Consider the following 17031-nt stretch of genomic DNA (forward strand, 5'->3'; position numbering starts at 1 on the left):
GGAAGACAGGCATTAATTTAGTTTGTTGTTTTGATCCCAAGGCAGCTGAAGTATGAAACTAGACATGAATACTTTTCTTAATAATGAGTTTATTCACAGGAGTACAGCATCGCAATGTCTGCTTCCTGCCCAACAACCCAACGTCCCAGCGATTGCTGTCTTAAGAACTTAGACCATGCTCTTTGTCAAAGAGAATTTCACTTCCAGATACGGTGCAAAAAAAAACCCCAAAAACTCTTCAGGCAGAATATTTCACAGAATCCTTAACAAGTAATAATTGTCAAGATTTTATACCACAAAAGTTGGTTCTGCCAAAGGCTACCCAAGTATGAATTCAGAGTAGACGCAGCACAATGAGCTGACGCACCAACGCGGAGCACCAGAGTGGGAATAGAAGGTTACACTTACTCCTCACTTGTGTATATGCTTTCAGTCTCGCAGAATGCAGGGCGTTTGGGTGTGGTGGTGGGCACCCAAATGGCAACGTCACCATAAGTAACAGCGGTAAGTGTAAGTAGAAGATCTGGCAACAGTTTGCTCAGGTTCCAGCAAGCTTTGCAATAATTGTACTGGGAAGGTGAGCTGGGAGGAAAAACACCTGAAAAGGCTAGTTTTCCTCAATCATGAATCTGCAGTGACATTTTGACATCTTCACCCCAACCACCCAACATGTTTTTCTATTTTTACACTACCTGTTATATCATGCTGCTTGAAGGACTCGCTGTAGGTCTGATATTGATTGGGACAGTGTTTCTTTAGCCATTTACAAACATCTTGCTGAGTCCACAGAGCCACTGGTTTGCTTAGTTTTACTTGTCCAGGATTTGACTAGAAAAACACAAATTATATAATAGGTTAGAATAAATAATCTTCAACATTCCCCGAGCAGCAGGCAAAGGAGTTTGTGGCTAAAAATGAAAGCCTGAACTATCTACAGACGACTTTAGGCAAATCTTACATGTGCCATTCTGAGCAAACACTGCAGGTGGACTCCAACTTCTCCATCAATGCATTTGAGCTCCATGTTCAGCCATTTGGGGTAAACAACTCAAAATATGCAACTGGTAAGTTGTTGCAATTTTTATTTTTTATACTTTTCATATGAACTTAATGGGCGGCATAGCGGCACAGTGGCTAACGCTGCTACCTCACAGCACCAGGGACCTGGGTTCAATTCTGGCCTCGCGTGACTGTGGAGTTTGCACGTTCTTCCCATGTCCACGTGTGTTTCCCCCGAACGCTTCTGTTTTCTCTCGCATTCTAAATATGTGCGGGTTAAGCAGATTGGCCATGATAAATTGTCCCTTAGTGCCAGGGGGATTAGCAGGGTAAATCTGTGGGACTACGGGAATAGGGCCTGGGTGGGATTGTGGTCGATGCAGACTTGATGGGCAAATGGCTGTCTTCTGCACTGTAGGGATTCTGAGTGGAAGTGGTATGTAATTAATATAATTGTGTATTTTCAGCTTTCTATATCTTAAGTACCACGTCTAGGAACACAAAACTTGGATTAAAGTGACCATCTACTAGACCAGGGTTTCCCAAACCTTTTGAGCTGCGGAACCTCTAGTGACCTTCCAAGAGCATCAATGAATCCCAAGCATTCTCGTAATGTCAGCGACCTTGTTTTTGCTACAAAATAGTTGCAAGCACTGAAACCAAATGTAAACAGTCTTCTCCAGTTATTTCTAAGCATATGTTAATCTGATATTTTTAAAGGTCTTCTGATTAAAATATATAAGCCCCGTTGCCATTTTCAGTGGGAGGAATGATGTTGGAAAACTAATTCTAATATTGGATCCATACATCTCTCTCTCTCATGCTCGCACACATCTCACTCTTCCCATCCACTCACATGTTCCTCTCGCATTCACATCTCTAACTCTCACCCATCTCATTCACATACACCCTCACTCTCACCACCACCAACACCGCCCCCCACCCCTCCCAATTCATTCACAGCGTCACACGTGCCCACCTGTCCTTACACACACTTCCCGCTTCTTTAGCGAGACCTCCTGCCACCTGTCGGCCATGTGCAGCCTTTTCTCGCTGCTGCTGCCCAGCTTCTGGCTGATTAGTCTCCTGCCTCACCTTGGCCTTGCTGTTGGCCTAGCGAGGCATCTTGAGGGGAACTGCTTGACACAGCAGACGCAGCACGGTTTCGTTAAGGGGAAGTCGTGTCTGACAAATTTACTGGAGTTCTATGAGGATGTGTCTAGGGCGGTGGATAGAGGAGAGCCGGTGGATGTGGTCTTTCTAGATTTTCAGAAGGCGTTTGACAAGGTGTCTCACAAGAGGTTATTGCAGAAGGTAAGGGGGCATGGAGTTGGGGGTAGGGTGTTAGCGTGGATAGAGGATTGGTTGTCAAATAGGAGGCAGAGAGTGGGGGTTAATGGGTGCTATTCAGATTGGCAGATGGTGACAAGTGGAGTGCCCCGGGGTCGGTGCTGGGGCCTCAGCTATTTACCATTTATATAGATGATCTGGAGGAGGGAACCGAGTGTAGAGTATCGAAATTTGCTGATGACACCAAGATTGGGGGAACAGCAAATTGTGCGGAGGGTGTGGAGAGTCTGCAGAAGGATCTAGATAGGCTGGGCGAATGGGCCAGGAAATGGCAAATGGAATTTAATGTTGGCAAGTGCGAGGTGGTCCACTTTGGTAGGAAGAATGGTAGGAAGGACTATTACTTACATGGCGAAAAACTGCAGCAGGCGACGGTGCAGAGGGACCGCGGGGTCCTTGTGCATAAGTCGCAAAAACCCAGCTTGCAGGTGCAGCAGGTGGTCAGGAAGGCCAATGGGATGCTGGCCTTCATAGCGAGGGGGATTGAATATAAAAGTAGGGAGGTCTTGCTGCAGCTGTATAGGGCATTGGTGAGGCCGCAGCTGGAGTACTGTGTGCAGTTTTGGTCGCCGCACTTATGCAAGGATATTTTGGCCTTGAAGGGAGTGCAGAGGAGGTTTACTAGGCTGATACCGGAGATGAGCTATGAGGAGAGGCTGAATAAACTAGGCTTGTACTCGTTAGAGTTTAGAAGAATGAGGGGAGATCTCATTGAGACATATATGATGATGAATGGGATGGATAGGATAGAGGTGGAGAGACTCTTCCCGCTCAGAAAGGATAGTAGGGCTAGGGGGCATAGCCTCAAGATAAAGGGGGGAGCGGTTTAGAACGGAGTTGAGGAGGAACTTCTTCACTCAAAGGGTGGTGAATCTCTGGAATTCTCTGCCCGTTGAAGTGGTGGAGGCTACCTCGCTAAATATTCTTAAGACGTGGGTTGATAGGTTTTTGATAAGCGAGGGGATTAAGGGTTATGGGGAGAGGGCGGGAATGTGGAACTGAGCCACGACAGATCAGCCATGATCTTATTGAATGGCGGGGCAGGCTCGAAGGGCTGGATGGCCTACTCCTGCTCCTATTTCTTATGTTCTTATTTTTATGTTCTTATGGATACTAAAGCAGTTCTTTGTTATAACACCACTCACATTCTCTCTCTGTCCGGGATCCAACGGTGCTGCTGTAGTGGATGGAGTGTTGGTGGAATGCCAAGTTCTCCATCTGTACTGGCAGCAGGAAAGGGAAGAAAAATTGTAAAATCCTGCCCTTAAATTTTTCGCCGCCTCCACTGGAGTGGGATTTTGATTGGCCAGGAGTGCGAAATTTAACTACAACTTTGTGGACTTGTTTGGAGAGCCAGGGTACCCCTTTGGATCTGGTCGGGGGACACCTTTGAGTGAGGTGTCCTTTGTGGGAGGTCGTGTGTCCTCTGGAATTGTTAAAAGTAGGCATAAGTACGCTAAAAAAAGTGCTTAAACCCATTACAATTAAGCTAATTGGAATGCTCAAGAAACCTGTGATAATCAACTTTCAAATCTGTCATTTGCACCGGTCAAAATTTTAAGAAGTTGCTGCCAAACATTTAAAAGTCCTGCCTTTTAAATCTTTGAAAATTATGCCTGGAGTGTGAAAAAAATTGCTTGCAATGTCTGTTAACATAAGCCTGACGGCTTCTATTATTGGATTGGTGTTGTTGGACTGGTTTCACAACCATCTTGCAGAGGACTTGCTATTTCACACTTTGACAACAGTAGTTGGCAACTCTCATGTAGGACTATGAATTCCAACGTTTGTTGTTATAAAGGGTTTGTGCACTTCAATGAAATGCATGTTGAATAGTTGAAGGAATGCAAATATAGTAAAATGGGTTTTTTATGAACAAGGGAGAAATTAGCTCATTTCTTCGAATCCCAAACGATCGCACAGTACAGCGAGCTTTAGAAAACACTGAGGTTTGGACAGTGAGTTGCTCCAGCAATATTGCGATATGAAGCAATTTGCTGAGTAATTTCATTTGTTACTAGATCAATGAGAGATACACCACAGCATACCACTTTTCTGTGGATCCCAATTAGGGACTTGGTTGCACCCACGTTATTTCCTACTTCAGGTAACACCCGATACAAAAACACCATGAAATGTCTTCTTTCTGTGGTCTATTTTAGAAGCAGTGCTAAATGCTAAAGGAGGATCAATATCAACTTAAGAACCAGTCTGAATGATATTTTTAAAAAAAGATTAAACCTCTAATGAATCGTGTAATGCTTGGGTTAGGGAATCGTCACTGTGAAAGATGAATTGGTTGGAGTTGAATAACACTTCGTGTCAGATTACTCTCAAAAGGTCATGGGCAATTTTCAAAGGTCACATATGATAAGGAATCTAAAATGGTAAACCAAAATGTACATGATCTACAAAGGAAAAAATATTTAGTTGACCAAGAGGATTTTCTTTCCATACATTTTTGTCCCTCATTCACAAATTGGGGAAACTGGAAAGGTATATTAGGAAGGACAATGGAGAAATATTTTCTTCCAGGGCATGTATAAGACTAGAAAATACAAATAGGTAGGATGTCATTGATTCCAATCTTCTCAAAATTATTAAATTATTATATTTTCAACCCCCTCCCAAAGCTTTTACTTTCGTCTTTCACAGTTCAACTTATCTTGCTGTAAAAATCTTAAATTTTTTGAAAACAGGACTGTGGTTATTGTATATTATGCATTAAACAGATTCTACACCAAAATCAATTTATGAAAGAGAATTAATGTCACACAAACAAAAAAGGAAATTCTGAAAATGTTTTGGCTCTGTCAGCGTTCAGAGAAATTATGCTCAAGGTGTAGATCCTGCGTCAGATTTGCCACAATCTGCCGTCACCCATCTTTTAGTTTCTGTTGCGGTAATTCCAACAACTTCAAGTTCTTATTTCAGATTTCTAGCATTTCCTCAGCTAGCTAAGGTAATGAGGAATTGAGCCCATGAACAAGATTTCATGTCTGAACAATGATTACAACTGCAGCAGTACAGGATTGTTACCATTCACCTCAGGGGAAAAAAATGTAGAAAATTTGAACATTCTTGTTCTTGATTACTGCTTTTGTTAAGAGTACACAAGCATCAGATCACAAGCAGAGGTCGAAAGATTTCTAGATACCAATGACATTATGCAATAGGGGGTTAGTGCAGGAAGATAACATTAAGGTAGACGACTAGCCACGGTCTAGTTAAATGGTAGAGCGGGCTTGAGAGCCTATTCCTGTTCCAATGTCTCTATAATGTGCACCAGGAATTTAGAAGGAAATATCCAGAGTTTATTTTTTGTGCATATAGATATTCAATATTAATATTCACCACAACACAATGCAACTTGAAACCTCATCAATAGAAACATGGTGTTATGTGAACTGTCATTTTCTTCAAATAGTACATCATCTTCACTGTCATCCAGGGCATTGCTGATATTACTCTTCTTGAATGACTTCACATTTCCCACAAAATTCCTCGTCCACTCATGAAATGTCCAAGTTGTGACTTGGAATCTCCGTCATTCAGTCCAGTTCTCACGTTTCAAGTTTGAGATGTTCAAGGACTGTAATAAGCTACTGAAGACTTCATGGAATCACAGCTAACTGACCTTCAACTCTGCAACCCTTTCATGGCTTGAGTTGTGTGCCCAGAACTGGAGCAGCTACTTTAGGACTATTTGGACTCTGAACACCTTTTCTCCAGCCATAATCTAACTCCTTACGTTAAACAGGAACAAGAATTTCAGGCAGAATTTCGAACTTTTGTCCTGATGGCACAATGCTGCTGCTGTTACTACAAAGAACAGTACAGCACAAGTAACAGGCCCTTCAGCCCACCATACCTGCACTGACACATGACACCTTCCTAAACTAATGATCTTTTGCCTCTGTGTGGTCCTTATCCATCTTTCCCTGCTTATTCATGATTCTGTCAAGATGTCTCTTAAACATCCTCCAAATCATTCAGACGTATTACAAACAACAGGGGTCCCAGCATTGATCTCTGTCGAACATCGCTGGTCACAAATCTCCAGTCAGGAAAACACTCTGCTACTCTGTCTATGACCAAGCCAGTTCTGTATCCATTTTACCAGCTGATCCCATGTGACTTCATCTTTTTTATCAGCATACCATGAGGAACCTTGTCAAAGGTCTTGTTAAAGTCCATGTGGACAACATCCACTGCCTTGCTCTCAATCATCTTTGTCACTTTCTCAAAACGCTCAATCAACTTTGAGAGACACGACCTCCCCCCACAGAAAGCCAAACTGCCTATCGCTAACAAGTATATCCCAAATGTGAGTAAGTACCCATGCCTAAGATTCTTTGCCAATAATTTCCCGAACACTAATGTAAGGCTCACCAGCCTGTAATTTCCTGGACTATCCCTTTTGTCCTTCTTAAACGAAAGGAAGGACATTGGCTATTCTCCAATCCTCTGTATCCTCTTAGTCACAGGATGTGTCCCGAAGATTTTATACAAGTCTCCAGCAATTTCCTCCTCGCCTCCCTCAGTATTCTGGAATAGATCCCATCAGGTCCTGGACTCTTGTCTACTTTGATGTTTTTCAAAACACCCAACACTTTTTAATATTAACATGCCCTAGGATATTACATTACCCCACTCTAGACTCACCATCCATCATGTCCTTTCCCTTTGCCAATAACGAATACTTTGCATCGATACAGACATCACCCACTTCCTCCCATTTCATGCAAATTCCTCGCTTTATCCTTGAGTGTGGACCTACCCTTTCCCTAGTTACCCTCCTGCTCCTTATATATGAAGTGGATGAGATCCTTAAAATGAATATTTTGAATCAACACCCTTCGTCCTGTTTGTCAAGGATGTCTCTTGGCCCCTTTTAGCCCTTGTTTAAGTTCTTTCCTGACAGAGGTAAACAGCATTACATGCCAAAATGAAAGTGTCATGGGTATTCTCACAACCAGATTATTTTTATGGTATTGTTTCAGTGTTTTCAATAATAGGCTTGTTTGATGCAACATCAAAATTCAGACAGATGACTGATACAGACAAAGCTCCCTTAAGCTCAAAGCAATGTTATTTGTATTGCATTAATCATGAACCTGAGAGATTCACTAGCTTTACTTTGTATTTGGTTGATGTCTTTGATGTTATCCCAATTCTAGTTTGCAGTCTGTGTCTGCTCAAAAATCTGTAGAACCAAGATGTTGTCCCACCTAAATCAATAACGCCACTTACTGATGCTCTTTCTCCTTACTTCACAGAAAACAGAAATTCAATGCCCCCTATCAAATTCTTACCTTTCTTCCAGCTATGATGATGTGGAAACATGTCCACAATTTTCTATTTTCACTAGCTTTTCTCCTTGCTTCTTCCATTTCAATATAATATTTGGGCTGCACGGTAGCACAGTGGTTAGCATTGTTGCTTCACAGCGCCAGGGACCTGGGTTCGATTCCCGGCTTAGATCACTGTATGTGGACTTTGCACATTCTCCTCGTGTCTGCGTGGATTTCCTCCGGGTGCTCCAGTTTCCTCCCACAGTCCAAAGATGTGTGGGTTAGGTCGATTGGTCATGCTAAAATTGCCCCTTAGTACCCTGAGATGCATAGGTTAGAGGGATTAGCAGGTAATTATGTAGGGATATGTGAGTAGGGCCTGGGTGGGATTGTGGTCGGTGCAGACTCGATGGGCCAAATGGTCTCTTTCTGCACTGTAGGGTTTCTAATGATTCTCAGTTGGAGTTCTAAAATGTCTTCCTGTTTGCTCATTTCCAATCATCTTTGGCACACCTTACCACTTCTAGCTTGAAGCTCATTGTACAAGAAAACCTTGGTCTCATATCTATTCACCACAAATTCTACAAAAAAAAATCCACAAACCTGTAATGTTACCGTGGATTGCATCTCTGTAATACATGCTAATGATGTGTGCAACAGAATAACCTGCAGATCATAAGATGCACAGCCATTTCACACAAGACAGTACATCTTATGAACTGGCAAATCCGATACAATCTCCCCGCTTCTGTTGAAAGTGCACAAATTAGACGTTAGATTAAGAGAAACATCAAGCTCAAAAAAGGTCACGTAGCTGCTTGGGCATTACAAATATGCATTGACTGAAGAATGGCCTTTTTTTTGGGTGAGATATAGATGAGTATCCAGCAAAGAGTCACAACCTCCAAGAGAAGTGGTGGAGATGGAAGCACATTTTATATACAGAAAATGGTTGAAGAATACTTTGATAATTTCACATCTAGCTGGAGACAAAAGGCAAAAATATTTTGATGGTTCCGGCTTCTACTCAATCAAACTGAAAAGAAAGTGTTAGAGCGCCATCTGATGGATACGTTAAGAAAATAAAAGTTTCTCATCTTTTATTTCAACAATCAATGGATCAGATCTAAACTTTGCAGCCAAGCAATTGACAGGAGGAACAGGCTCTGAACACATCCGCATCTTAAATGATGAAGGAGCCCAGAACGTCAATGGAAAGAAAAACAAGATCGATGCATTTTCTTCAGCCAGAAGGGGGAAGGTGGATCATCCATTTGACCTCTTCCTGGTGTCCCCAGTATCACAGATAACAGCCATCGTAATTCATTCCAAGTAATATCAGGGAACAGCTGAAGGGACCAATACTGCAAAGGTTATGGGGCCTCACAAATATTCCAATAGTAGTGAACACCTATGCTCCAGAATGAACTGTGCTCTTAGCCAAGTTGTTCCAGTATAGGTCTAGCAATCTATACTAGGACAACTTTGTATTGCTTCCTCTTGTGGGGCAATCTAGGTCGGGCTGATACTCTGGAGTTTAGGAGAGCGAGAGGTAACTATATTGAAATAAATTGGCAGGGTAGTTGCAGAGAGCCCGTTTCCCCTCGTGGGGGAATGTAGAACGGGAGGGAAGAGTTTCAAAATAAGGAATCTTCCGTTTAAAATGCAGATGGAAATTGCTCAGATAAGTCCTTTCCATCAAAGCAACACAATTCCGATCTAGCCAATTACTGCCCCTCAGCTTCCTATCGGGAAAGGTGATGGAAGGTGGCATTGGCAGTGCTACAAAATAACACGTACTCAGTAATGGCCTGCTCAGTGACGTTCAGTTTGGGTTACATCTGGAGGATCTGGCTCCTGCACTCATTAGAGCCTTGTTTCAAACAGACAAAAAGAAGAGAGTTGGAACACGTGAGGCAAAGGCAGCATTTGACAAAGTGCAGCATCAAACAGCCTTGGCAAAACTGAAGTCAACAGGAGTCGGGGGAAAACTCTCCACTGGCCTGAGTACATACCTCACACACACGAAGACAGCACACTTGTTGGAGCCCAATAAGCTCAGTCCTAGATCTCCAGTACAGGAGCTCCTCCAGATAGTGTCCCAAACCCAGCCATCTTCACTTGCTTCAATCACCTTCCACCCATCATAAAATCAGAAATGGGGATGTTCAGAACCATTTGCGATTACTCAGATACCAAAACACAGTCTGTACAAATATGCAGCAATATTTGAGACAACATTCAGCCTTGGGCTGCTCAGTGGTAAGCAATTCATGCCGCAGAACTTCCAGTCAATGACCATCTCCAACAAGTAAGAACCATCTCCCCATGACACTCACTAGCTGAACCCCTCACAAATTGCCCTCCGGCTCCATTTGCAAGTTTGCTGATGACACAACTGTGGAGCGTTGGATCTCAAACAATGATGCGATGGAGTACAGAAATAGAGAATCTGGTGAATTGGTGCATCGCTCAATGTCAACAAAACGAAGGAGATAGTCATCGACTTCAGGAAGTGTAGTGGAAGACATGTCCCTGTCCACATCAACGGGGACGAAGTGGAAATGGTCAAAAGCTTCAAGTTTCTTGGTGTCCAGACCACCAACCTGTTCTGGTCCCTGCGTGTGGACGCTATAGTTAAGAAAGTCCACCAACACCTTTACTTTCTCAGGCAGCTCTAATAACTTTAAAATATGTTCATAACCATATTTGCCTTCTTCAAAAGCTATTTAATCTTGAATTACTTCATTTACTTCAATCTTAAATATTCACTCCCTCCAGTAGCTAAGCACAACAGTGTGTAGCATGTCCAGGATGCACTTTAGCAAATTCAACAAGGCTCCTTCAACAGCACCGTCAAAAGTTGCAACTTCTGGCACACAGGAAAACAATGTTAGCAGCAGATGCCCGTGAACACCATCTGCACACTGCCTGCCAATCCACACAACATCCTGATTTGGAAGCATTCTTTCACTGTCACAGGGTCAAAATCCTGGAGCACCATTCAGCAGCACCGTGGGTGCACCTGTACCAGATGGACTGCAGCAGTTCACCAGCACCTTCTCAGGGGATGGGGAACAAAGGCTGGCCTAACCAGCCACACCCACATCTCATTAAAGAATAAAGGAGTGGAGTTTACACTTACACTTCTGATTGAAAAAAAAACACCACAGATGCAATCATTGTTCAAGTATCATCCTTGCGGATAAAGTTAGATGGCCATTTGCCAACATAGACAATCTGATTAGCAGTCTTCTAACATTTTTCCTTTGTCTATTTATGCCCATCATTCCTTCCTGCATAATTATCCCAGGGAGATTGTCTTTTGTGAACAGTATTTACTCCTATCCAATTTCTAAGTCATTAAATTTCCTATAACTTAACATGTCAAGGGCAGTCACTCTTAGTTCACACCTGGCATTCAGCTCTTTTGTCGATGTTTGAACCCAGGTTGGAATGAGGTCAGGGGCTGAGTGATCCAGGCCGAACACAAGTTGACAATCCACGAGCATGTCATTGCTGAGTAAGTGCTGCTGGATAACACTGTTGATGATCCCTTCCAACACATTACTGATGATCGAGAGTCGACAGGTCATCTGGGGCAGTAATTGGCCAGGTTGGATTTGCCCTATTTCTTGCGTACAGGGCATAGCCGGGCAATTTAGCTGGGCAGATGCCCGTGCTGTAGCTGTATTGGAAGTGGTTGATTAGGGATGTGACAAGTTCGGGACTACTGCCAGAATACCGTCAGGTACTACAGCTTTTGCAATATCCAATGTCTTCAGCCATTTCTTGATATCACTTGGAGCGAATCAAACTGACTGAAGACTGACACCTGTGATGCTGGGAACCTCTGGAGGGAGGAGCAGAGATAAATTATTCTGGCTGAAGATCGTTGCGAATGCTTCAACCTTATCTTCTGCACAGCGCTGGCTTCCTCCATCATTGCAGATGGAGGTATTTGTGGAACCATCTCCTCCAGTGAGCTGTTAAATTGTACTACACCGTCCATGGTTGGATGTTGCAGGGCTGCACAGCTTAGGTCTGATCCACTGGTTGTGGAATTGTATAGCAAGTAATAAACAGAACTGCTTATGCTGTTCGGCACAGGCAGTCCAATGTTGTAGCTTCACCAAGTTAACATTTTATTTTTAATGATATCTGGTGTTGCGCCCTCCTGTACTCCTCATTGAAACCTGGTTTGGTGATGATAGAAAGGGGGATATACCAGGCCATGAGGCTACAAATTGTGCTCAAGCGTAATTATGTTGCTGCTGGTGGCCCACAGCACCGCATGAATGCTCAGTCTGGAGTTGAGCGATCTGTTTGAAGTCTACTGCATTTAGCAGAGCGGTAACAGAACCATAAAAACTAGAAGCAGGAATAGTCCATTGGCCTTTCGAGCCTCTCCACCATTCATCTTGATCATGGCTGATCCTGACAATCTTTCCTCCCACATCGGTGGATCCCTTTAGCCAAGAGCTATAGAAACATATTTCAAACAAAAATAGAGAATATCCTCAGATGGGATTAGGTCTGTGCAAAGATTATGTGGTGGCCACTCCTACTAATAAGAAGGTCATGGACAGATACATCTGCAGCAAGTTGGGAAGGATAGGTGAAGCATATTTTTTGCTCACTCGTTCCCTTACCACCTGCCACAGTCCCTGTCTGGCAGCGATGGTCTTCAGGACTTGGTCAATTCAGTCTGTGGTTGACAACAAGCCTCATATTTTACACCCTTGCCACCCTCAGAGCTTCCTCTAAGTGGTGTTCAACACAGAGGAGAACTGACTCATCAGCTGAGAGGGAGACAGTATGTGGTAATCAACTGAGGTTTCCTTGCCCATATTTGACCTGAAGCCATGAGACTTCATGGGGTACAGAATCAATGTTGAAGACTCCCAGGGCAACTCCCTCCCAACAGTGTAACACTACCACCACTTTTGCTGGGTCTACCCTGCCGGTGCCACAGGACATACCCAGCAATGGCAAAGGTGGTGTCTGGGACATTATCTGCAAGATATGATTGAGTGTATGATTATATAAATTGCTCGAGTAGGCTGAGAGACAGCTCTTCCAATTTTAGCACAAGCACCCAGATATTTACAAGGAGGACTTTGATCTGATTTATTATTGTCACATGTATTAGCATACAGTGAAAAGTATTGTTTCTTGTGCGCTATACATAAAACATACTGTTCATAGACAAGGAAAGGATAGAGTGCAGAATGTAGTGTTACAGTCATAGCTAGGGTGGAGAGAAAGATCAACTTAATGCAAGGTAGGTCCATTCAAAAGTCTGACAGCAGCAGGGAAGCTGTTCTTGAGTCATATGGTACATGACCTCAGACTTTTGCATCCTTTTCACAAAGGAAGAAGATGGAAGAGAGAATATCTGGGGTACGTGGGATCCTTAATTATGCTGGCTGCTTTGCCGCAGCAGCAGGAAGTGTAGACAGAGTCAATGGATGGGAGGCTGGTTTGCATCATGGATTGGGCTATCTTTTGCAGTTCCTTGTGGCCTTGGGCAGAGCAGGAGCCCATACCAAGCCGTGATACAACCAGAAAGAATGCTTTCTATGGTGCACCTGTAAAAGTTGGTGACAATCGTAGCTGACGTGCAAAACTTCCTTAGTATTCTGAGAAAGTAAAGAAGTAAAGTCATTGGTGGACTCCCATGTCAGCATGGGGGGTGGGGAGGGGGGGAGGCGGACATCAGGACAGGTTGTTGGCAATCTGGACACCTAAAACTTGAAGCTCTTGAAGACTTGAGGGTTAAAGGGCTGGATTTGCTGTTTCTGGTGCGTGGGTCAATATCAGTTGGTCAATCTGGTTTCATTCCTTTGTAGCGGTTGAGTACAACTGAGTGGCTTGCTGGGCCATTTCAAAGGGTACTTAACAGTCAACCACATTGCTGTGGATCTGGAGTCACACGCAGGCCAGACCAGCTAAGGACAACAGGTTTCCTTCCCCAAGGACATTTAGTAAACCAACTGGGTTTTTGCAATAATTGAGAATGGTTTTAATGATCATTAGATTTTTTGTTTGAGGTTTTTAAATTCCACCATCAGACATGGGTCCCTAGAATCCACATCGAGCCTGGGTCCCCAGATTACTAGTCCAATGACAATATGACCGGGCCATTGCCTCCCAGCTGGGCTGCGGTACTTCAGGACAATTTCTGAGAGGAATTAAAGATGGGCAATAACTGCCAGCCTTGATTGTGGCAATCACCTCCAATATACAAACAAAAATTCCAAGTTTACTGACAGTACAATAAACGAGAAAGTTAGATGTGAGCATGACACAAGAGCCTGCACAGGAATATACAGGGGTTAAGTGAGTGGTCAAGGTGGTAGGTAGAGTATAATGTGGGGAAGTACGAGGTTATTCACTTTGGCAGGGAAAACCGAAAAACATTCTAAGTACAGTGAGAAACTATTGAGTATTGGTTTCCAGAGAGGTTTGGGTGCTTTGCACAAGAATTAGGTTGAAATACAGGCAAGCAATTAGGAAGGCAAATAGTAGATTGATCTTTATTGCAAACGGAGTACGGAAGCAGCAGGTACATAATTGATTTAAAATAGTGAATAAGACATAACTCCTCTTCAATTCCAGCTAAACAACCTTCCTGGCCCTGGAAAACTAATTTGATACGTAATAGCAATTTTTTTCTACGATTAAAAACTCCCCATTGTTTAATAAAGATATTTCAGCTAGTGTGTGTTTTTCTCCAGTTTTCTCCCACAGTCGAAAGACGCGTCGGGGAGCTAGCTAGGTAAATGCATGGGGTTATGGGGATACAGTCTGAGTGGGATTGTGATCGGTGCAGACTCGATGGGCCAAATGGCCTCCTTCTGCACTGCAGACTTCTATGATTCTATGTGCATATACCAATTTTTATTTTGCGCAGAAATGTGTTGAAAAAGTAAACAAAAAAAAGTCAGACATTTTAATTGCAGGTTTGCAGGGAGACATAAATTTTCAGTGTAGCTGACTGCTTACTCGACTCGTGTTGCTAGGCACCTGGTGATCCCCTAGATTTGACACCAAATTTAAATTAATGTTTGGAAATGGGAAATGCATGTCACAGAGATAGATCTCTGTGGGTAGCTGAGGTTAGCAGTGAGTGCCATTGCCTCATTGGTGACTACAACGTTTCGTGATTATATATGCACGCAAGGCTAAATGTTGGAATGTAGTAATTGCAGGCCTCAAAATAGATACTTCATAGCAAATTTAATTTACTTATACTCTTTAGTCGACAATCCACTATACCATACCTGGCAAATTCATTCGAGTCATAACCTAATATAAACTATAATTAGGTTATCAACGCTCCTTTCTTCCATGCTCATTAGATCAGATTTGTTCAGGCTGTGTATGTTATTATGTGGCACAAACTAATTACGAAAGGATAGCTTCTCTTCTCAATTGGTACAAACAATTATTCAGGTAATCAGAAAAGATGTCAATACAAAATTACATTCATACAAAAATTCACAATGGAAGCAGCACAGGTTTATGTCAGCTCTCTTTCTAATGTGAATTGTCCTATGTTGGTATTTCCAAGTATATTGACTAAAACTCTTCAGGAATGATATAGTCAATTAGAACCACATGCTTATTTCTTCGATCTTTCCATCCTCCCACATGGCTCCATTATAGTCGGAATCCACAAAATATTTCAGGTTATCTCCCTTCATCATGTGCGGGTTAGGTTGACTGGCCATGCTAAAATTGCCCCTTAGTGTCCCAAGATGTTTAAATTGGAGGGATTAGTGGGTAATAACAACCTGTAGGGATATGGGAGTAGCGCCTGGGTGCGATCGTGGTCGGTGCAGACTCGATGGGCCTCTTTCTGCATTGTAGGGTTCTATGGTTCTATCTTCAGTGATACTGTCATCACATTGTTGGCTAAAACCGGTTGGACACCAGCTCAATCTTTCACATCCTGCATAAGATTAGACTCGTAGCCTGTTCTCAACCTACACAACAGTTTTTGTTTTAATTTTAAGCTCAGCAGGTTTTTAAAAACTAGGTGATTTTTGCGATACAAATATTACCAGTGGTGGTAATGCACACTGTGTACCAAACATATATCATTCAACTCAGTGCAAAATTATACATTCCAATTTCTAAAACCACCTGTAACTACATGGTGCTGCTTGCAGTCTTGGGGCAGCACGGTGGCACAATGGTTAGCACTGTTACCTCACAGGGACCCGGGTCCGATTTCTGGCTTGGGTGATTCAGATTGCCATCGGTGCAGGCTTGATGGGCTAAATGGCCCCCTTCTGCACTAGAGGTATTCTATGATTCTATTCTGTGGTAAATATGTTACACTGATTTGCCAGGTTACTGTTCATAGGACAAACTTCCTGCATTGACATATAAAAGATCACCTAATACAGACAGCGAGGGAACTGTAACCTGGCGTTCCAACCCAGCCCAATGGAACAGGTAAGGAAGAATTGTGTTACCTGTTGCGAATTAAAATATCAATCACATTATCTATCCAGTACGACCTTGCCCAAATCATCTTTCCAATTTCGAACTATTTCAATATCATTGAATATATAGCCACTTGCAGCTTATACAGTAAAGTCTCCATGAGGTAGTATTTGATATAACTGAAGTGATGGAGGCAACCTCGTTGAATATGTTTACATTAAGGGTAGATAGGTTACTGATAGACAAGGGAATTAAGGGTTATGGGGAGAAAGCGGGTAAGTGGAACTGATCCACTTCCGATCAGCCATGATCTTATTGAATGGCGGGGCAGGCTCGAGGGGCGAGATGGCCTACTCCTGCTCCTATTTCTTATGTTCTTAATTCAAAGCGGCCAAATTATGAGTCCAACTACAGCGTGATCAAAATCCAAATGCAGTCTGTGCTGTGAGGAACCTACCAATTCAGTACTGAACATGCTCATTGACTGACTAGCATAAGCATTTAGAGTGGGCGCCCACTGGGTTATGATCTCTTGGACATTAAAACGGGGATAGCGGGGTGGAAAGAGAGGAAAGTACATTTTGTGCAACTTGAACGGATGGCAAAGACAAATCTCAAACGTGTCAATTTTTTTTTTTCAGATGAACACTTTTCTCAAATGCTTAATTTTCCTGAGATGTAGGAAGGTTGAATCATAAATCTGATGGTAGCTATGTTTACCTTGGTTGATTCAGTTTCTGGTGCGTGAAGATTCTTTGGACTGTCATTTGATTCCACTTTCCTCAAAATCTTTTCATCATTTGAATTCAAGACCTCTGGATCACCAAGTACCTGCAGGTTCACATCTTCAGTGCAAACAGCATGATCCACACCATTCTGGTTAAGATTACAATGAAGAGCTGCAAAAGTGAACATTAATAATAAGACATAA

At 42.8% G+C, this 17031-nt stretch overlaps 1 protein-coding gene across 2 annotated transcripts in view; it reads right to left on the reverse strand.

The window, feature by feature from the left end:
- Positions 1 to 17031, reverse strand: part of samd12 (sterile alpha motif domain containing 12) — a 113338-nt gene that overhangs the window by 68385 nt on the left and 27922 nt on the right. The window contains exons 2-3 of one of the 2 annotated variants that reach the window (XM_080193579.1): positions 16821 to 16999; positions 693 to 828 (exon numbers count right to left, since the gene is read on the reverse strand). In XM_080193579.1, coding sequence (XP_080049705.1) covers positions 693 to 828; positions 16821 to 16999 — 315 coding nt within the window. Of the gene's footprint in view, positions 1 to 692; positions 829 to 16820; positions 17016 to 17031 lie in introns of those variants that run through there. The other variant, XM_080193578.1, reaches the window with a different exon arrangement.

The sequence above is a fragment of the Carcharhinus amblyrhynchos genome, chromosome 8, assembly GCF_965287045.1.
Source record: "Carcharhinus amblyrhynchos chromosome 8, sCarAmb.v2.hapA, whole genome shotgun sequence".
NCBI classification, from domain to species: Eukaryota; Metazoa; Chordata; class Chondrichthyes; order Carcharhiniformes; family Carcharhinidae; genus Carcharhinus; species Carcharhinus amblyrhynchos.